Here is a 23307-nt window from a genome sequence, read left to right as displayed (position 1 = left end):
GGGGTGGGGAGATACCAACCGCACACACAGTCCCTCTTATCAGGCTCCATTTGCAGCCCTGGGGGTGGGGGAGGAATAACCACCGTGAGTTGTCTCTCACGGGGATCATGCTTCCAGAGGATCCACCCTCCTTTTGATTTCTGTGCACGAGGCAAACAGCTGATTGACGACAGGAAACGGTTTTGAGGATCGGGAAAAGTTTAGCTACATAAATTTCTTTGAGGCTTCCCATGGTTTGTGGTACGGTGCCGTGGGCCCGGTGGAGGAGGGGAAATGCAAGCAGAATTCTTTCTTTTTCTTACCCCTTTCACAGTTTGGTTTCAGACTTGTCCCCTATATAATCTTTAGACAATTTTAGAAGAAGAAGAAGTTGGTTTTTATACCCTGATTTTCTCTACCTTTTAAAAAAGACTCAGACCAGCCTTCAGTTGCCTTCCCTTCCTCTCCCCACAACAGACACCTTGTAAAGTAGGTGGGGCTGAGAGAGTTCAGAGAGAGCTGTGACTGGCCCAAGGTCACCCAGCAGGCTTCATGTGTAGGAGTGGGGAAACCAATCCTATTCTCCAGATTAGAGTCTGCCACTCTTAACCACTACACCATGCTGGCTTTAAGGGAACCAGGATGGGGTCCTTGGGCTCTGTACATGGAAAATGTTCACAGTGACAGATATTTCCCTCTGCCAATCCTCGAAAAGGCATTGCAGGACCCTGTGAACAAAACCCCCGCTGAGTACCAGGGTAGGGGGCTGCAAAGCCACCCCTTGCTCGGGCTCTGTTGAACCTCTTCAGCCAGGCTCTCTATTGGCATGAGGTGGGGGCAGTTGCACTGTCTTCCCCCTCCTTGTTGCAGCACCGCCCAGTAGCTTTTTCTCTGTGAGGGTCTCGTGACCCCCAGTGATGACTTTGAGGGGGGCTATAGAGGGCTTTGAGAGCCAGCACGGTGTAATGGTTAAGGTGTCGGACTAGGACCTTGGAAACCCAGATTCAAATCCCCACTCTCACCATGGAAACTTGCTGGGTGACCTTGGGCCAGACACACACTCTTAGCCTCAGCCCTGGCAAGTATTTGGATGGGAGCCCTCCAAGGAATACCAGGAATGTGACGCAGAGGCAGGCAATGGCGAACCACCACCAAACGTCTCTTGCCTTGAAAACCCTGCAGGCTCCCCATAAGTTAGCTGAGACTTGAAGGGGAAAAAAATAGAAGGCTTCAGTGAGAAGGTGGGAACAAATCCTGGACTGCAAGCCCCCTTTGTCAGGCAACCAAAGGATCCAGTCCAGTGTATTTGAAGTACTATATGGATAAGTAAGAACTGCTTTACAAAATGATCAGGTAGTTCAAAACTGTCTTGGCAACAACAGCTGTTGTTCTGCTGAGTCGCAGTTCTTCACAAAGATATTCTAAGGCAAAAGAGAGAGAAAAAAACTTCTGTAATATACGAGCATCTTTTGACTGCAACCCGTTAGGCCAAAAATGAAGCCGTTTATATTGCTGCAGGATACATTTTTGTGGCACATGTGTGTGTGTAAAGTGCCATCAAGTCGCAGCCAACTTATGGCGACCCCTTTTGGGGTTTTCATGACAAGAGACTAACAGAGGTGGTTTGCCAGTGCCTTCCTCTGCACAGCAACCCTGGTATTCCTTGGTGGTCTCCCATCCAAATACTAACCAGCGCTGACCCTGCTTAGCTTCTGAGATCTGACGAGATCAGGCTAGCCTGGGCCATCCAGGTCAGGGCTTGTGGCACATACCTTATTGTTATTAGTAACTGCTTTTCCTTTGCTGGGACCCATAATGACATTAGCACCTGGCAACTGCCTTGCTGTTTTCTGCTTTCATTTGAAAATGCTGTGCCGGGTACCCATTTATTTTGAAAAGCATTACAGAATTACCCCTTCCATGCATTCCATAATCATCGAGTACTATTTAGACTCCAGATTAAGCACCAGTTTTCCTGGAAAGGCATGATTGTACAGGAAATCCCTTCCGATTCCAAAGAACTGGAACTGTCGTAAGCAAGAACAGCACTGACGTCAGCCTCTTGGAAGAGACATAATCGAGTGACTTGGGGTACCTTAAAGGATTTTGGCTTGAGTGTAGGCTTTTGTATTTATTTATTTACTGCATTTATTTACTGCCCCAAAGGAGACCCAAAGCATCTTACAAAATTCTCCTCCTTTTATCCTCACAATAACACTGTAAGGTAGGTTAGATGTAGATTATATAGAATCATAGTTGGAAGGGACCACCAGGAAAATCTAGTCCAGCCCCCTGCACAATGCAGGAAATTCCAAACTACCTCCCCCCCCCCCCGCCACACACACACCCAGTGACCCTTACTCCATTCCCAAGGACTGGCCCAAGGTCCCCATCAAGCTTCCATGGCAGAGTGGGGATTCGAACCTGGGTCTCCCAGATCCTAGTCCAACACTCTAACCACTACATCACAATGGTTCTAATGTACATACATAACTAAGGCTGCACAACGTTGCTGGTGCGTTTTTTCCCATATAACCGTGAAATGCCCTCAACAGGCTCCTCCAAGAGTGAAGCACTAAAGACGTCGCCGAGGACAGCCTGTCCCACGGTCCGCTCTGAATCACTGGAGAGCAAAACAGATGGAGGTTCCTGCCGGGCACGAGAACCGACAAACTCCGACATTCCACCAGTCTCACCAGTAAATAGTAGGTATTTATAAATCCAGTACAAGCCCTTTCTTCCTGGGGAAGGATACTTCAACAGCGGGGCTGGCGAACATCGTTGGCAGAAAGGAGATTTCGGCCTGAGACACCTAGAGGCTGGTCTGATTCTCTAACTGCTGCACCACACGGGCTCCTTCCATATGTTCCAGCTGAGGCCTTCAGGTTGCCTGGCATCAAGTGCAGGCCTATGCCTTTTCCGTTATAGCTTCCGCCCTGCGGAAGCAGCTCAGGAAAGGGGCCGTGGCTCAGTGGAAGAACCTCTGCCTTGTATGCAGAAGGTCCCAGATTCAATCCCCAGCATCTCCAGTTAAAAGGGCCAGGCAGCAGGTGATGTGAACAGCCTCCACTCTGGGAGCCAGTGTGGTGTAATGGTTAAGAGCAGTGGTTTGGAGCTGTGGAGGGAGGGGCCTTGGCTCAGTGATAGAGCATCTGCTTGGCATGCAGATGGTCTCAGGCATGCAGATGGTCTCAGGTTCAACTGGCATCTCCAGTTAAAGAGACCAGGCAAGTAGGTGATGGGAAAGATTTCCACCTGAGACCCTGGAGAGCTGCTGCCGGTCTGAGTAGACTTTGATGGACCGAGGGTCTGATTCAGTATAAGGCAGCTTCATGTGTTCATGTGTGCAAGCAGGTGGCAGGTGCTTCCCACTGTGCCCGTCTGAGGGTCACAGGTCAATTGGAAGGGAAGAAGAGGAGGAGCCACCAATGCAGGGAAGCAACAGGAAGCGAGTGGCGCTGGAAACCACAGGCTGAAAGGGCTCTCCAAAAACTGGTGGCAGCCCCACTTATCTGTGCACGAGAAAGGAGTGCCCCAGCTCAGTGAGGGTGGTTTGCAGGGCTGGATCCCCCACTCAGGATCTCCAGTTTACAGGAACTTGGGCGGGGCTGGAAAAGACCTTTATGTCCCTCTGGCGTTGGATTGCTGCTTGCCAGCCCAAGTCGGTCATAGTGAGCTGGAAGGGCTAACTATCTGACTCCACACACAGCAGCTTCCAGTGTTCAGGCTTAGGTCAGGAGACGTTCCTGCCTGGCACCCCCTGATAGTGCTAAAGAACCTGAGAAGAGGGAACTTCCTTTAGTTTCTTTCTTTTTTGCATGCATCCCGTCTTCATCCAGACATATTCCAGGTTGTTTTTGTCCCTCTAGGGTGGCTGGTTAAGGATGGGACGTAAGTCAACCTTGTGGCTGCCCTGCTTTTCAGAAAGATTTGCATTTGAGAGCACTGAGCCCTCACAAAACGATCTGTATGCCTTTTATCTGTGGACAATGACCATGCCTGAATGAGTTTTTGAGGTAAAAAAGGATCCCGTGGATATCTCGCTTATCTGTCCTTTAATTTTCCATATTAGGAAGATTCCATTGTGTGGGATGCAAATCAGAGTGTGACGTGCCTTTTCGGTGTCAGTTGTGCGGCTTCATGTCTTGCCTACCATGCTGGAAGAAAGTCCTCAAGGTTGGCTTCATTTTTTTCCGTAGCGTTGCTGTCTTCTGTTCTCCAAATTGGCCTTGACTTAAAGACGGCTCCATATTTTACCTGTATGGCATTTATGGCAGTGTCAGAGGGCAGCCGTGTTGGTCTGCAGTAGAAGAGCTGGATTCAAGTCCAGTAGCACCTTAGAGACCTCAGGGTGTAAGCTTTGGAGAGTCAAAGCTCCCTTTGTCAGATACCTTCATCAGAGCTTTGACTCTCGAAAGCTCTTGCACCTTGAAAATCTTGTTGGTTTCTAAATCTTCATGGTTTCATATTCCCTATTACTATGTATGGGTGTGAAAGCTGGACAATGAAGAAAGCTTAGGAAGAACGTAGATTCCTTTGAAATGTGGTGTTGGAGGTGAGTGTTACGGATACCCTGGTCTGCCCAAAAAAAAACCAAATCAGTGGTTTATAGGTCAAATCAAGCCTGAACTGACCCTAGAAGCTAAAATGACTCAACTGAGGCTGTCGTCCTTTGGTCACATTACGAGAAGACAAGAGTCATTGGAAAAGACAATCATGCTGGGAAAAGTTGAAGGCAGCAGGAAAAGAGGGAGATCCAACAAGAGATGGATTGATTCTATAAAGGAAGCCACGGCCCTCAATTTGCAAGACCTGAGAGGGACTTCCGGTGGTGTCGCTGGGGTGAGTGCTACGTTTGCCCAGGAGCTCCTGGGTGAAATCCAAGTTTGCGTTAATTTTGGGGAGTTTTATACACCCCAACCTGACCCTTGCAAGTGGGTTGGATAGCAGGAATTCCCTGCAGCCCTTTTTTGCAGTTTGACCTCCTAAATACTCCGAGGGAGCTTCCATAAGTCCCCCGGAGTTTTGGATGCCGGTCCTGCCTGGGCACCGAGGGAAAGAAATCGCCATAACGCAACTTCGGCATAAGACTCTACCCTCCACCACCTTATAACCAACACAAGGACTACTTTAAGATAAGAACCTCACCTCTAGATGCCCAAGTGAGTACACAAGAATTCCTCGTTTCTTACTGGCGTTACCGAATAACCGGGGGGGGGGGTAAATGAAGATATTCCCAGTACCCTTACTCCTCCCTTAATTGAATTGGATAAGTTTGACTTACAAAATCCACCAAGACTGGAGACAGGAGCCTTATCAAGTTGATCAGCTTAAATCAAAACAAAGAGTTAGAAGGACGCTTATGAGACGGACTAAAATCTCTACCAATGAGAAGCAATCTAGAGGGAAGGGGTGGGAGAATTACTCTCTGAGTTCCCGGTGAAAAAAGACTTCCTGCCACGTTTGCATAGCAAGGGATTTCTTGGACCGGAAGACCCTCTATACCACCCTCTCTATCATCTGATTCACAACAACAGGAAGTAAGTCGTAGGACCGGATACACGTCGCACTCGAGCAACATAGAAATAATTCCTGAAGGAAACAACCATCGAGAAGAGGCGGTAGAAGGTCCACGGCGAAAGCAACTTCCGGAATACTTCCTGGTTTGATCCGACCTAGAGCGTCCGGCAAAACTCGCTGGTATTCCAAATCTTTAATAAGCTGTTTTACAGTGAAATTTGGACCTTTTCGATTCGGAAAAATTGTTAAGCTGATCATTGACTCATTCTTTATCAACTACAAGTTAGAGGGCCCTGTTTGAAGACATGTATTTTACCAGCCTTATTTCAATGTAAATGTCTGGATCTCGCCCCCATTCTGGCTCACTACATAGCCCTGCCTACACAAAACTGAAAGACATTGCTCAAACCTTAACTATGGAGAAGAAACTACAAGACATGTTAGCCAAACAAACAGAAGCAACAACTAAGCAGTTTGAACAGATGTCAACACAGATGGCATAGCTGACTTCTATGATGACAAATCTTGGACAAGCATCTCAAGCCATCAACCAGAAATTGGATGTGGTTACAGAAGACCTCAAAGAGGTAAAGACTCAAATGAATACTATGAAGATGGATATGCAAACAATGGACCTTTCAATTAAGAAAGTGATGGAAGAACACAAGAATACAAAGAAAAAATTAGCAAGCCAAGAAAAACAGATTGAAACAATACAAACTAATCAGACAGCAGCCAAAGATCAGATAGCCATGATGGAGATGAGAGTAAGAGAGACTAACCTTCGTCTGCGCAATTTACCAGATATAATGGGAGACAACAAAGAAACTGTAGTCCCAAATCTGGCTTACTTATTTCAAATAGAAGAACAAGTGTTGAGCCAAGCCATTAACAGAGCTTATAGAATACCATTACCTGCCAGAATGAAAAGATCTAAACCAAGAGATCTCATGATTGTTTTTTATGATACAAGGATCAAGGATAGGATCATGAAGATCCATTATGACAACCCGGTTTCTGCAGGAGATACTCCTCTAATACTTCTAAAGGACATACCAAGACATTTACTTTCACAGAGGAATAATTACAAAGAATTTGTGTCTGTTTTGAAAGCTAATGGTATTAAATACCGTTGGATTATGCCACAAGGCTTGGCCTTCACCTACAAAGAAATGAAAATGACAATCTCATCACCATTGGATGTGGGAAAATTTTTGAGGAAATATAAGACAGAACTTAAAGGATTAACCTTGGAACAAAAGGAAGAGGAAGAAGAAGAGGAACCACAGGGAGCAGAGGGAGGTGCTGAGTTATAGACTGAATATTTTGCTTCAATAATTATTACACCATGGCAAAAGTAATTTCTTGGAATGTAAATGGGTTGAATGAAAAAACTAAACGGGCTAGAATTTTTAAATATTTACAGAAATACAAATACTCCCTAATTTGTTTGCAAGAGACTCATATAGCAATAAAGCACAAAAGATACCTGGATAGACAAGTGCTTGGACAAGCATTTGTCGCATCGGCCAAAACAAAAACAAAGGGAGTAGTGATATATGCTCATTCTAGCCTTAGTCCTGAATTACTGTACAAAGACGATGAAGGGAGAATTGTAATCATCAAAACTAAAATATTGGGGCAAAAGACGATTGTGGTAGGAATATATGCACCTAATGAAGGAAAAGCAAAATTTTATGGACAACTACACGAACTGATTTCCCAATATGCAAACGATAAGATTCTTTTGATGGGCGACTTTAATGGAGTTATTCTCTCAACCTTGGATAAAAAATCAAAAGCAAAAGACGAAAATGAAGGATGTTTGCCTAAAACCTTCTTCACCATGGCTTCAGAATTGGAAATACAAGACATCTGGAGAACAATGAATACAACAGCTAAAGAATATACTTATTATTCAGCAAGACACGATGCACACTCAAGGATAGATATGATATGGGCTAGTAAATCTATTTTTACGCAACTACGTAAAATTCAAATTGTACCAAGAACTTTCTCTGATCACAATCCAATTACATTTGAATGGAACAATAAACAAGCATTTAGATGGCGATTGAATGATAAACTTTTAAAGGATGACAAGATTCAAAAAGAACTACAAGACTTAATTAAAGATTTTTTTGAAATCAATCTTAATGGGGAAACTACGCTAAATATAGTTTGGGATGCATTTAAAGGTGTTCTAAGAGGATTCATGATACAGAAACATACGGCGTGGAAGAAAACCCAACTACAATTTACCAATAATATACTCTGGGATTTACAAAATTTGGAGCAAAAACTGGTTATGGCTCTACATGAAGAAGAGAAAAATGACATACAAATGAAGATCTCTGTATCTAAACACCAACTAAATTTGATAATAATGGAGGAAATGAACAAAAATTTAAAATCTGCTAAACAAAAATACTTTGAACATGCTAATAAACCTGGAAAATTTTTGGCAACCCAACTGAAAGATTCATTTCAAAAGAAGATTATAACAAAAATTCAATCCGCTAAAGGACCAGTTTATACAACCACGGATATACAAAAAGAATTTGTTTCATTCTATACTAAGTTATATCAGAAAGAAAATATCTCAAAAAAGAAAATAGACAAGTTTTTAAGTTCAATACAGATGAATGTCCTCTCAAAGCCCCAACAAGAATGGATAGATGCTCCAATTACAAAGGAGGAAATACAAGAAGCAATAATGAAACAAAAAACGGATAAGACACCAGGACCAGATGGAATTACTGCACTATTTTATAAAACATTCAGTGACAATTTAGTGAATTTTTTTGTATTACTTTGTAATACAATTTTGGATAAGGGAGCATCCCCAGAGACTTGGTCACATGCATTTATATCGTTGATACCTAAGGAAGGAAGAGATCCAGAAAAAACTTCAAATTATAGACCTATCTCGCTGTTAAATATGGATTATAAGATCTATGCTTCGGTCTTATCGAATAGGATAAAACATTTTATTAAGGACCTTATACATGAAGACCAAGCAGGTTTTTTCCAGGAAGGCAAATTAAAGATAATATAAGAGTTTTATTAGACTCATTGGAATATTATGACCAGAATATTCAACAAATGGCGGCCTTTGTATTTTTGGATGCAGAGAAAGCTTTTGATATGGTCTCCTGGGATTTTATGAAAAAGATATTGGAAAAATTAAATTTTGGAGACCGTTTTTTGAGGGGTATATCGGCCATATACACATCCCAACAGGCAAAAATTTTGGTGAACGAATCGATGTCTGACAATTGTTCAATTAAGAAAGGAACCAGACAAGGATGTCCCCTGTCTCCATTATTATTTTTGTTGGTGTTGGAATCACTATGCTGTAAGCTAAGGAGTATGGAGGACATTCACGGATTAAAAATAAAAAAACATGAATTTAAATTGAGAGCATTCGCGGATGACCTTCTGTTAATTTTGGAGAACCCAACACAATCAATGAAGATATTGCTGGAAACTTTGGACGATTTTGGAAATGTATCGGGATTTAAAGTTAACCAAGAAAAAACAAAGACAATATTTAAGAATCTATCAGAAACAGAACAACAGGAATTTATATCATATACAGGTTGGGAGAAGGCTAATAAGGTCAAATATTTGGGAATCTGGATCTCTGCAAAGAATAAAGAATTGATAACTAATAACTATCTTAAATTATGGGACAAAATAAAAACTGACATGATCATTTGGTCAAATAAAAAACTGTCACTTTTGGGACGTATATCAACAGTCCAAATGAATATTTTACCAAGGATGCTTTTCTTATTCCAAAATTTGCCTATAATATCACATGTTAAATACTTTGATACTTGGAGGAAAGATGTATTAAATTTCATCTGGCAAGGGAAAAAGCCAAGGATTGCTTATAAACACTTGGTGGACTCTAAAGTTAGAGGAGGTTTAGCATTACCCAACTTTCAACTCTATGCTGAAGCGGCCGCTTTAGTATGGCTAAAGGACTGGATGAACGTATCTAATCCGCGTTTGTTAGATCTTGAAGGTTTTAACAATATAAGTGGATGGCATGGCTATTTGTGGTATGGTAAAATTAAGATACAAGCATCATTTCGTAACCATATAATCAGGTCCTCCTTATTTCATATTTGGATGAGATATAAACATATTCTTGAACCAGTACCACCGATGTGGATATCACCTCAAGAAATGTTAACATTACGCCCACTTAGATTGGACAAATTTATCACCTACCAAGAGTTAATTAACTGGGAAGGGAAAAAAAGCTCACCAAAAGACTTTCAGTTACTTAAAGACGATTTACAATGGCTTCAATACCATCAAATTAAATCAGTATTTACACAAGATATGAAGAATGGATTTTCCAAAGAAAAATCGCCTTTTCACAGGTTGCTATTAGATAATAACACTCAACTGATTTCTAAAATGTATAATCTTCTTTTAACAATTTATTGTGAGCAGGAAATAATCAAACCAACAATGATTAATTGGGCTCAAACTGTGGGACATGATATTGCCCTAAACAAATGTGAAAGACTATGAGTGAAAGACCTGAAAGGAATAAATGCGCAGTCAATTCGAGAAAATATCTACAAAATGATGTATAGATGGCATTTAACACCTAAGAAGATTGCAAGGATTTACAAAGTGACATCCCCTAAATGCTGGAAATGTAATAAAGAAGTTGGTTCTTTTTATCATATGTGGTGGACTTGTGACAAAGCTAAGGATTTTGGGGATGTGATTTATAATGAATTAAGACTAATAGTACAAAAAAATATACCCAAAACACCAGAAATGATGCTATTAAGTATGATACCTGATGACTTGTTAATACAAAGGACTTTTTTGATTTATGCGACAACAGCTGCAAGACTGCTCTATGCAGCAAAATGGAAAGGGGCAGATACTCCTGGGAAAAAAGACTGGATTATGAAAATGTTTGAACTGGTGGAAATGGCAAAACTTACAGCTACTCTAAATCAAAAAGACAATGTTCAATTTATGGGGGAATGGGAGGCTTGGATGAAATATTGTAAATATGAATTAGGACTGGGGGAAATGGAAGAGTACCTTTTAATCTGATCTAGATGATATTGCTAACATTAAGAAGTATAATCAATTATATTAATAGCATATTGTGATTGAAACTTAATTGAGATATAAGAATAATTAAGATCAGACCATATCACGATGGGATAGAATACTTTATTAAGAGGCGGACGGAGGTGATGGGGAAGTCAATAAATTTTCCTTTATTTTTTATTTTTATTTAGCACTTAAATAACTATAACAACATTACTTATGATTTAGTTTTTTATATTACTTTTATTGTTGTTTGTTAACATGGAAAATTTATATTATAAAAACCAATAAAATTTTCAAAAAAAAAATTTGTAAGACCTGAGCAAGGCTGTTAAACATGGAATGTTTTGAAGGACATTGATTCATAGGGTTGCCATGAGTCGGAAGCGACTTGATGACACTTAACACACACACAAAATTAACTATGAAGCCTTTCCCAAAGCATCCTTTGGTCAAGCGGTGCTCAAACTAAGTCTCTGAGCAGACGGTGACAGGCAGGGAAACATGAAGATCTTCTCGCCCACCTAGGAATGACTCGCTGCTTTTGGGATATCCCATTTCTAACCGCCTCTTCTCATAGGGAAAGACATACTCTGAATTTCCATTCTGACCCAATAGCGGAAAACCAGTTAGGCTGTCCAAACAGTTTGGGATTATTCCATATCGTTTACTCAAGGTCCCACGGGGTTGCCTATTTCGAGGGTGTCTGGGGAATCCTTTACTCCTTCTTAGCTTTGGGTGTGCTTTCTTAAGAGTTCATGCAAGTTCCAAGAGGCGGAAGTTAATGTCTGTCAGAGCAGGGGAAGAGCATTTCTCACTGCCTGGTAGTGGAAGGTTTTTAGGCCCTGTTTGTCAAGGCTGATTCTGCCTTGGCGCAGTAACGTAATCAAGCTTTTACTTGAACTTGGTCTCAGTGACTCCCCGAGCAGTACGCACCATAAAGATGCTACTGGAATCGAATCTAGCATTTATGGCAGAGCAGGATGCTTCTTGGAATGGAGCTGGGGCTTAACTTTCCCTACCATCCGTAATATATGACTTGCATACTTTAAAAATTTCTGTGTTTCTGTGGCCTGGTTATCTCCTGGTTTGGAATGTATGATGGAGCTTCCAGATTATAAGTACGAATTTCTTCAAACAATAGGTCACTGCACAAAGCTGCACCTTTTTTTCCCGGATTACACAATAAAAGAACATTAATGTTATTTTCCAGGAAAGATCGAAGGTTCGAAAATGTTTTTGGCAGGTTATTTCGCCCACTTAGCAAATATTGACCAAATAATCTTTAAATGAAAATGCTGTTCAGAAATCTGACATAAGAACACCAAGGTCTATCAAGTCCAGCAGTCTGTTCACACAGTGGCCAACAAGCTGCCTCTAGGAAGCCCACAAACAAGACGACCGCAGCAGCATTCTCCTGCCTGTGTTCCACAGCACCTAAGATAACAGGCATGCTCCTCTCCACTCCTCTCTTAAAGCCTTCCAAGTTGGCAGCCGTCACCACATCCTGGGGCAGGGAGTTCCACTAACTATCTGAGAAAACACCTTTTTCCTAGTGGTACTGATTAATCCCATCAGCAGTCCTTTATAACCCTGTTGGTTTCCAAGGAAATGTCCTCTTCTCTCAACTTCTTCACCTGTGCGCAGTGGAATTCTTGGAAGCTATGTGGTAATCTTGTTTAACCAACTATCTCCAGCTAAAGGAGACTTTGCTTATAATAGATTACAATATAATAAACAACAATAGGCTCAATCTTGTGTCAAACAATATCCAGTGTAATATATTCCAAAAAACATTAAACAAACCTACAATGGACAAGAACTATGCGAACAGACATATGACAAAACAACGGTGCTGAACAACAACAACGTGTACTATGTGCAATGTATACAAAAGAAGGTCACCCCCAGATAGGTGCAAGTAAAGTTCATCAAGCTTTCCAGTATAAAGTAGCTTGTCTTGTCCATAGGCTCAGTAATAAGCACCGAGCCTCTTCTGTTTCTTATGGTTCCCTTAAAAGGGTAATGCCAAATGTCCGGTGGGGACCACAAGTAAATCAATGATGTTCAGAACCAGATCAGGAGGACCACAGATCCTTGGTATTCTGTGCGTTTCACCTAAGGCTTCATCAGCCTCAAACACTTTGTCTAATCACCCAGTATTCTTCAACGTTTTCCAGAGCTGATTGCAGGCAGGGAATCCTATCCTTAACCTCCCCTTCTCACTTAGCGGGCAAGCCACTCACCAGCCAGCCTGCCCTGGTGAAGCGCCATCACCTGCCTGCCTCCCAAAGCTGCTCCCCTCACCCATCCGCCTGCCTCACATATGGGTGGGGACGGAAACTCCTCCTCTCTTGCCCTCCTTGCCTGCAGCCCAGTGGTGGAAAGGGGCAGCTTCCTCTGCCCACCCCCAGCTCTGTCGGCTGAGGGGTAGTAAGAGCTCCCGCCGCCCCTTCCCCCACCGGCCTCTACCACCTTGGTGGCCAGTGGGTGGGGGCAGTGGATAGGTGGCTCAGGCTTACTGAGCTCAAGCCAGCATGGTATAGTGGTTAAGAGCAGTGGTTTGGAGCCATGGACCTTGTTCTGGTGAACCCGGTTGGTTTCCCCACTCCTACACATGAAGCCAGCTGGGTGACCTTGGGCCAGTCACAGCTCTCTTAGAGCTCTCTCAGCCCCACCTACCTCACAGGGTGTCTGTTGTAGGGTGGGGAAGGGAAGGTGATTGTAAGCCGGTTTGATTCTTCATTAAGTGGTAGAGAAAGTCGACATATAAAAACCAACTCTTCTTCTTCTTAAAGGTAGAGAAAAGCGGGTATAAAAACCTTCTCCTTCCTTCTGCTTAAATCTCACACACAGCTGTATGTGCATTGCATGGAACGTGAGAATTACTCAACGCACGTATAAAGGAAAATCAAGGATTGAATTTACATGTGCTGTATGAGTGTTCAGGGTAACTTACGAACAGGGCTGTTGTAAAAACAGCTGACGTACCAGTGTGGACAGCTCCCTGCTGAATGAGTTCCAGCGTTCTCCTTGTCCTGCTCTCTGGCTGCTGTTCCTGAAACCGTGGACAGTTCTGTCTTGGCTGCTTGCCTGTGGCATTCGTCCTACGTAACCGTGCTGGCCAGGTGAGAAAAGGGAAGGCGCTGAGAGTGTGGGATGGACCCAAGGTCACCCAGTGAGCTTTGTGTCACTGAGATTCGAGCCCAGGACATGGTGACTGCACCACATTAACTCTTTCTAAAATTCCAATGGGTAGCCATGTTAACATGTCTGTAGCAGTAGAAAAGAGCAAGAATCCAGTAGCACCTTAAAGACTAACAAAATTTCTGGCAGGGTATCAGCTTTCGTGAGTCACAGCTCACTTCTTCAGATATCTGTGACTAACAAAATTTCTGGCAGGGTATGAGCTTTTATGAGTCACAGCTCACTTATTCAGATACCTAAAACGAACGAAATTAGTGGCAGGGTATGAGCTTTCATGAGTCACAGCTTTAGAGCTGTGACTCACGAATGCTCATACCCTGCCAAAAAATTTTTTAGTTTTTAAGGTGCTACTGGGCCCTTGCTCTTCTCTTTTAATCAGTTCATCAGGTGGTTGTTTCGGTGAGTAGGAAGATTTTCCTTATAATGGTATGGCATTCTGTACCTTACAGGGCCATTATGTCATATGTTAACATAACATAATGAAATTAGCCAGCACCAGAGGATCTGACAGTGTTTATGGCAGCCAAAGACCATCTGTAATGGCAATGGGAGCGCCAGCAACAGCCAGAAACATAGAAAATGGGAAACTGGGAAACCAGCCTCATGGACCAAGTGCTTCCTGTAGGCAGGTCCGTTGCGCCGAAATTAAGAAAACAGTGTCATAGTAGTTCCAGTGGAGGAGTGGATCGTTTAAAGGTTCCACTAAAAATGGTTCGGGGACCTGGGAGTGAACACATGAAGATGCCTTCTACTGAATCAGACCATTGGTCCATCAAAGTCAGTATTGTCTACTCTGACCGGCAGCAGCTCTCCAGGGTCTCAGGCGGAGGTCTTTCACATCACCTACTTGCCTAGCCCCTTTAACTGGAGATGCCGGGGATTGAACCTGGGACCTTCTGCATGCCAAGCAGACGCTCTACCACTGAGCCACAGCACCTCCGAATAGCATAAAAGTGTTTCTGAACAGCATAAAATGGGAAGTAGCCATACTAGGGGCAGGATGTTGGGGAGGGGGGCAGACAGATTTGATCAGAAGAGCAGAGCTCTGATAGACTATTCTAAATTTAGGTCGCCAGGATAATGAAAGTGGCAAACATTTTCCCTGAGACAGTCATTCTGTCCCAGCTAAGGTGATGAAATCGGTCATGGTTCCGCTGGTGACCGCTGAAGCGGCTTGCCAACTTTATGCAAAGGGAGCAGAAAAGTGTGGCCCCAACCCAAAGACTGGGGTTGTGGGAGGGGAACGTGAGCCCAAATGAAGGCTGTTTGGCAAGAAGAACAAGAGTTGGTTTTTATACCCAATTTTCTGTACCTTTTCAAGGAGTCTCAAAATGGATTAGAGTCCGCTGCTCATGCGGAGGAGTGGGGAATCAAACCCAGTTCTCCAGATTAAGAGTCCACCTAGATTCATAGAGTTGGAAAGGACCACCAGGGACATCTAGTCCAACCCCCTGCACAATGCAGGAAACTCACAACTACCTCCCGCGCACACTCCCCTACTCCGTGCCCAGAATGTGGCCAAGATGCCCTCCCTCTCATCATCTGCTTAAGGTCATAGAATCAGTATTGCTGACAGACGGCCATCTAGCCTCTGCTTAAAAAACCTCCAGAGAAGGACCCCTTACCACCTCCCGAGGAAGCCTGTTCCACTGAGGAACCACTCTAACTGTTCTTAACCACTCCACCACACTGGCTCTCACCACTACACCACAGCTGTCTGGTCACATGATGCAAGGAACCAATGACTTGGCACCCTGCATTATTCATTCGATACATTTTTGTTCCCCTCCTTCAATCCGTGGAGTTCAGGGCAACATGGGCTGGTTCTCCCCTTTCTTTTAACCTTGCAACAACCCAGTGAGGTACATAGGGATGAGAGAGAGGGATTTGACTAGAGCCATCCAGATCAATTATGCATGGGAGTTCTACCTGAGGTTCGTTGCTGGCTGGGCCATACTTTCCAGTTGGGAATCTCTGCACCAGCAATCTCCAAACTCAAATCAAGCCCCCACCCCTTTAAATGATGCTTTGTAATTGGCTTACTTTACACTGCTCAAGGAGTCTCAAAATGGATTAGAGTCCACCACTCATGCGGAGGAGTGGGGAATCAAACCCAGTTCTCCAAGCGTCCGTTTGAAAAAGCCTTTCTTTTGCTCAGAAAGAGTTCTGAGGAAACAGGAAGTATCTGAATCCCCACCTCTTTGCATGCTGCTTTGTAATTGGCTTTGAGAGAAAGCAATCTTCTGTTTCCCCTGCTTTGCCTTCTGCATGGATATTTCAGCCGGGCCGAGCTCAGGGGAGAGGGAAGAGTCGGGTTAACAGCGGAATGGGAAGACCCAGGCATTGTGAGGGCTGGCAGCGAGGTCTTCTCTAATGGATAGAAAACTCATTCAGAACTCCAAGGAACAACTGAGTCAGATAGGGGGCGATGCAGAAATGACTCCATTGAGTTTCCTGGTGAATAGGGATTGAACCCGTTTTCACCAGACATGGTCCAGTCACTGCAAAATAGTGGTTCTCTAGAACCAAAGTAATCTTTCCTGTCTATTATCTGACCAGCTTGTCCCTGGTGGGGACTAAATGCCACTCGCCGCCTGCCTGGTAACTTGCTGTCCCTCCCTGACTTTGGTTCACTGCCTACCAATCTCAGTTTTGCCATCGACTGCACTTTTCTTAGGTTGCAACCACCCGGGATTGAAATACTTCATTCCCTCTCCATCCCAGTCCTGATCCTCCTGAAACTTCGGAACTGGCTACCTTTCACACCTAACAATATCAAATGCATCTCACCGCTTTATGTTTTTTCACTTGTAGGAAGTATTTAGTCATAGAAACATAGAGCTGGAAGGAAACCTCCAAGGTCATCTAGTCCAACCCCCTGCACAAGGCAGGAAATTCACAACTACCTCCCCCACACACCCCAAGTGACCCTTACATGTCCAGAAGATGGCAAAAAAAAGAAACAACCCTCCAGGATCCCTGGCCAATCTGGCCTGGAGGAAAATTGATTCCTGACTCGAAAATGGTGATCAGCATTTTCCTGGGCATGTAAGAAAGGGCCACGAGAGCCAAACACTGACACAGCCCTTCCTGCCCTTCCCCCCATGATCTGCCTAAGTTCACAGAATCAGCATTGGTGACAGATGGCCCTCTAGCCTCTGCTTAAAAACCTCCAAAGAAGGAGAGCCCACCACCTCCTGAGGAAGACTGATCCACTGAGGATCCGCTCTGTCAGAAAGTTCTAAATGTTTAAGCCAAAAACTCTTTTGATTTAATTTCAACCCCTTGGTCCTGGTCCGACCTTCTGGGGCAACAGAAAACAACTTGGCACCCTCCTCTATATGACAGCCCTTCAAGTACTTGAAGATGGTTTTCATATCACCTCTCAGTCTTCTCCTCTTCAGGCTAAACATACCCAGCTCCTTCAACCTTTCCTCATAGGACTTGGTCTCCATACCCCTCACCATCTTCGTTGCCCTCCTCTGGACACTTTCCGGCTTGTCTGCATCCTTCTTAAATTGCGGTGCCCCAAACTGAACACAGTACTCTAGGTGATCTGGACACTATACTTATGCTGATACACCCCCAAAAGCACATTTGCCTTTTTAGCTACTGCATCACACTGTTGACTCATGTCCAGTGTATGGTCTACTAACAGTGCATTCCTGAGTGAATGCTTGCGCCGGGAGGGGGCAAGGCACTGCCTCCTCTCGGCGTAAAAATCCGTGCAACCCTATGCCACCTAAAAGGCAGCCAGCGGCCGAGCCTTCACGTTGGTGTTGGGGCCACAAACGCCGGTGTAAGATGCCTGGACACCGGTGCAGGCCTTGGCCGGCCTCCTGAGGGGCTTTTGTCCTGGCCGCCGGCGGTGCTCAGAAATGCACGGTAAAACCTCTAAATCCTTTTCACTCATACTATTGCCAAGACAAGTCTCTCCCATCCTATAATTATGCATTTGATTTTTCCTAACTAAATGCAGAACTTTACATTTACCTCCACTGAAAACTTATCAGTTTTAGCCCAATTTTCCAGCCTGTCAAGATCATCCTGTATCCTGGCTCTGACTTCTAATTTAATAAGCATCCCCTCTATTCCTTCATCCAGATCATTTATAAAAATGTTGAACAACACAGAGCCCAAGACAGATCCCTGAGGCATTCCACTTGTCACTTGGATGAGGGACCATTAACAAGCACTCTTTGGGTGCGATCTATCAACCAGTTACGGATCCACCTACCAGTAACAGGAACTAAACCATATTTTTCCAGCTTGTCAACCAAGAATATTATGTGGAACCTTATCAAAAGCCTGACTGAAACCAAGATAAACTATGTCCACCGCATCCCCCTGATCCAGCAAGGAAGTCACTTTCTCAAAAAAGGGAGATAAGGTTCACGTCGGACATGACTTATTCTTGAGAAATCCATGCTGGCTCTTAGTAATCACAGTCATGCTTTCTAAATGCTCCAGGACTGACTGTTCGATGTTTTGTTCTAATGCCTCCTGAATGTTTTTGCTTCCTTCTTTCCAACACTATTCTTGCACAAAGGAAGGAGGAACCCAGAAGTCAAGCTGTTATCTAGACTTGGGTGTTTTCCCTCAATTGGCCAAGAATATTCCCATTGTCTGCAAGCTTTGCATTTCCTATTTGGTTGCTTATATTTCTAGTAAGCGCCTTCCTGGGAATTTGTTCACCCTGGGTTTATATTAGCTGGGGAAAAGCTACCCTGAAATTCCTGGCTTCAAGAAAACCAAAACACACACATACACACACCTCCTTGTGCCCCAAGGTTTCTTTCTGGTTTCACTGTGACAGGCTAACATGGCTTGCTTCGCTTGGCTTTGAGCAGATTCAGGACTCTAAGCGGTGGTCCCCACCCTTTTTGAGCCTGTGGGCACCTTTGGTATTCCGACACGGGTGCTACCACAAAACGGCTGCTGCAGGAGACGGCATCACACTCAGAGGAAGCCCTTGTGAGGGGGAGGAGAGTTTTAAAAATATACCAGGAAAGAGGGAATGAGAGAGAGAAAGACAATCAAATTTAGATTCTCGAAGCCTCGTTGCTAGTTTTAGAAACTTTGCTACCCTATCCATTATATCGGAGTTTTGTCCAGAGAGAAAAAAACTGAACACAGTTGTCTGATACTCCGTTCCGTTCATCTAAGAGTGACTTAAGACATTTAGCTCGGATATCAACATAGAAAGGAAAATACAAAAAAAAATGTTGTGATGATTCTACGCTGCTCATACTGCGCGGACAGAGTCTTTTAGAATATGGGATTTTCTGAATCTCCCGAAAAGTACAGCTGAGGGTAAAACGTTAAACCTCACAAGCACAGAAGCTCTTCATTGTTGCGAGTTAACCAAGTGATGGAAGTAAGGCGCCAGGTAATCCAAAGGTAGTGGGATCTCGAGATTTACAGAGGGACAGGTTTTCAAATAAAACAAGCTGTGTTGTTCAACATCTTTATAAATTATTTGGATGAAGGAATAGAGGGGATGCTTATTAAATTTGAAGATGATGCTAAATTGGGAGGGGTAGCAAATACGGTAGAAGACAGAGCCAAGATGCAGGATGATCTTGACAGGCTGGAGAAAAGGGCTAGAACTAATAAAATGCACTTCAACAAAGACAAATGTAAAGTTCTGCATTTAGGTAGGAAAAATCAAATGAATAATTATAGGATGTGGGAGACTTGTCTGAGCAGTAGTGTGTGTGAAAAGGATCTTGGGGTCTTAGTAAACCAAACACTGAACAGGAGTTAGCAGTGTGATGCGGTAGCTAAAAAGGCAAATGCAGTCTTGGGCTGCATCAACAGAAGTATAGTGTCCAGATCACGCGAAGTGATGGTATCGCTTTACTCCGCTCTGGTTAGACCTCAACTAGAGTACTGTGTTCAGTTTTGGGCACCACAATTTAAAAAAGATGTAGACAAGCTGGAACGTGTCCAGAGAAGAGCAACAAAGATGGTGAGGGGTCTGGAGACCAAGTCCTATGAGGAAAGGTTGAAGGAGCTGGGTATGTTTAGCCTGAAAAGGAGAAGACTGAGAGGGGATATGATAACCATGTTCAAGTACTTGAAGGGCTGTCATATAGAGGAGGGTGCCGAGTTGTTTTCTGTTGCACAAGAAGGTCGGACCAGAACCAGCGGGTTGAAATTAAATCAAAAGAGTTTCCGTCTAGACATTAGGAAGAAATTTTCTAACAGTTAGAGCGGTTCCTCAGTGGAACAGGCTTCCTCAGGAGGTGGTAAGCTCTCCTTCCCTGGAGGTTTTTAAGAAGAGGTTAGATGGCCATCTGTCAGCAATGCTGATTCTGTGCACTTAGGCTGATGATGAGAGGGAGGGCGTCTTGGCCATCTTCTGGTCACTAGGGGTGTGGAGGGGGGAGGTAGTTGTGAATTTCCTGCATTGTGCAGGGGGTTGGACTTGATGGCCCTGGTGGTCCCTTCCAACTCTATGATTCTATTCTATGATTCTAAGATTCTATTGCCACAGAAGCAATGTTATTTTAATCTGCATCGCCAGTTAGATCTTTAGTGGCCAGCCCCACCCACTTCCTAAAAGCACTTGGTAGATACCACTGTACCCACGGGCACCGCTTTAGGGACCCCATTGCTCTAAGCGAACACTAGAAAACAGATTGGCAGCTTTTGCCAAAATCTCAGAAGGGGTATCAGAGAGGACTGGGGAATGGATTCCAGGATCTGGGGAGGGGGAGTTGGTGCCCACCAGAGGTCTTCATCCTTCCACCTTGATTAGTTTCCTAGACTCTTCCTTTACATCCAACGTTTCCAACTCTCTAAGAGAGTTCCAAATCCCAGGCCTCGGAAGCAGAATAAATTATGGTAAATTGTGCAACGCAAACAGAGTTTGGGGATTGTGACGCCAGCGTATGACTTCTCCACTACATTTTGACGTTCTGTTCTTCTCCTCTCCCTTTGTCCAGGTTGCCAGGAAGTGCCCAGAATGCCAAACTGATGCCAAGAGAAGACATTTAGCCGTGGCTTACTGGCCGGACCTCCAGTGAGCGAGACATACAGTGCCAATTTATCTGTTTTGCAAGGCAAAATCTTGCCCCTGGAAGGAAACCAGCAAACGCACTTCCCTTGGCTCCTTGGACTGCTTTTGCCTCACGTCGTCATTCCCTTTGCTAAAATTTATGGATCGTAAATCTTCTTGCAGAAGGAGCAGGAAGGGAGGCAACCTGACCCAGAGGATTAAATTACACCTTTCTTTTAAAACCTCACACCCTTTTGTAGCTTTCGGCTGCTAAGGCTGGCTGAAGATGGAGGGGGGTGCTTTTGTACTTTGGAAGTGATTTTTTTAAATTGTATTGAGAAAATGAAGATATATAATGAGCAGTGTAATATTGAAATATATGAATAAATAGGATTATTTTGCATTTATAGCGTGACATTTACTGGTGTCGGTACAATGCTGCTTTCCTGAGCATGCTGACTAGGAAATAAGCCACACCGCTTAGGATCTGGCTGTAGTTCTAACTGCAGTTGTCACTCAAACTAGATAGCAGAAATATTAAAATATTTGTCTGAACTTTGTACCTGATGTGGCTTTTGCCTTTCAATAAGGAAAGAACATAAGAAAGGCCGTGCTGGATCAGACCAAGGTCCATTAAGTCCAGCAGTCTGTTCACACAGCGGCCAACCAGGTGCCTCTAGGAAGCCCACAAACAAGACGACCGCAGCAGCATTTTCCTGCCTGTGTTCCACAGCACCTAATATAATAGGCATGCTCCTCTGATACTAGAGAGATAGGTATGCATCATGACTAGTATCCATTTTTACTAGCAGCCCTGGATAGCCCTCTCCTCCATGAACATGTCCATTCACCTCTTAAAGCCTTCCAAGTTGGCAGCCATCACCACACCCTGGGGCAGGGAGTTCCACAATTTAACAAATCAAGAGACTTGGCTTTGGAAGTAACCACTCGATTCCAGGCATAAACAAACGGTTTGCTATTTTGTTTTAATTTTAGGTCATTTTGAAATTTAAAAACAAATATGCTTATGGACAGGAATGGCTGAAAAGATTGGGGGAAGAAAGTGTTGGCTGATGTTCTCTTGTGGAGAAGCTGGTTGGTGTTGTTTGGATTTGTTATGAGGAAGAGGGAAAAGGAGATGCAGAGCCTGGGAGGAAAAGAGCAGTTTGTCATGGGTTTGTGTTGCAAGGCTGAACTTCATAGAGGGATAGTCGTATCAGTCAGTTGTAGCCAAAAGCAACAGCAACAAAAAAGAATTTTTATGGTCCCTTGAAGGCTTAAGTTTCTGGCATGAGCTCATGAACCAGAGAATTTCATTTCTCAAATGCTTTAATTGTTAAGCTCACTCACATGCTCGCAAACTCACATACAAAACAAGAAGGTTAGTTTTTCAGGCAGGTTTTGCAATTAAGAAGACTGCATTTTAAAATACCCAGGGGTGTAAAATATGAAGCCCCTTAAACATGACCAGACCTCTGAAAGAATAATTTACCTGTAGAATTTTCTCCAAAAAAGGCTGTATAGTGGTTCCAGAATGCCTTTGGAGTTTTAAGAATGACCAGCCCAGTTTTAGATAGGCAATAGGTTTGGGGGAGCTCGCCAAGCAATGTGGAACCTGAGATGTTGCCAGCCGGGTCCCTTGCTCTGGGGTACGCCTTTCAGATGATTCTCTGTGCTGGCAAAAGTCTTCCTTCAGCCCTTCCTGGCAAGCATCTCCGATGCTTTTGCAGCTTATATGTGTATTTCTTTTAAGGAAAAAAATATACGTAAAGGAGACCAATGTGAGCCATGCGTGGCCATCGTAAGGAGGCAAATGGGAAGATGGCCGCTGAGATTATTTCTGTTGTTTTTGTATAGCACCATCGGTGTACATGGTGTTTGACAGAGCGTAGAAGGACAGACCCCCTCTCCGAGGAGACTGTAATCTTAAGTCATCTTAAGGAGAAAAGGTAGGAATTGTTCAAGGAGGTGGGAGAAGAGGTTGAAAGGGGACATGATTGCACTCTTTAAATGTCTGAAGGGCTGTTACTTAGTGGAGGGCAGGGAGAAGAAGAAGAGTTGGTTTTTATATGCCAACTTTCTCTAGCACTTAAGGAAGAATCAAACCATCTTACAATCACCTTACCCTCCCCACAACAGACACCCTGTGAGGTAGGTGGGGCTGAGAGAGCACAAAGAGAACTGTGACTGGCCCAAGGTCACCCAGCTGGCTTCATGTGGAGGAGTGGGGAAACAAATCCAGTTCACCAGATTAGTGTCCGCTGCTCATGTGGAGGAGTGGGGAATCAAACCCAGTTCTCCAGATCAGAGTCTACCACTCCAAACCACAGCTCTTAACTAGGGCTGTCAATTCGGTTCGTCCGAACCGAATAAACAGCCGAATTTCCCCCGATTCGGCGGTTTTCAGTTCGGATGGTACCGAACTCAAAAAAGGTGGGAAAACGACGCGCCAAATTTGGCGAGTTTGGGGCAATTGCCGAATAAATTCGGCAAATTCGGGGTCT

At 43.9% G+C, this 23307-nt stretch overlaps 1 protein-coding gene across 1 annotated transcript in view; it reads left to right on the top strand.

The window, feature by feature from the left end:
* The window catches only part of RTEL1 (regulator of telomere elongation helicase 1), a 157696-nt gene extending 136865 nt beyond the window's left edge, over positions 1-20831 (top strand). Inside the window, exon 34 of the mRNA XM_056844911.1 lies at positions 20751-20831. Coding sequence (XP_056700889.1) covers positions 20751-20831 — 81 coding nt within the window. The remainder of the gene's footprint in view (positions 1-20750) is intronic.
* Positions 20832-23307: the final 2476 nt, after the last annotated feature.

Source organism: Euleptes europaea, chromosome 2, assembly GCF_029931775.1.
Source record: "Euleptes europaea isolate rEulEur1 chromosome 2, rEulEur1.hap1, whole genome shotgun sequence".
Taxonomy (NCBI): domain Eukaryota; kingdom Metazoa; phylum Chordata; class Lepidosauria; order Squamata; family Sphaerodactylidae; genus Euleptes; species Euleptes europaea.
The sequence above is the reverse complement of the archived record's forward strand: the minus strand, read 5'-3'. Positions and strand labels throughout refer to the sequence as shown.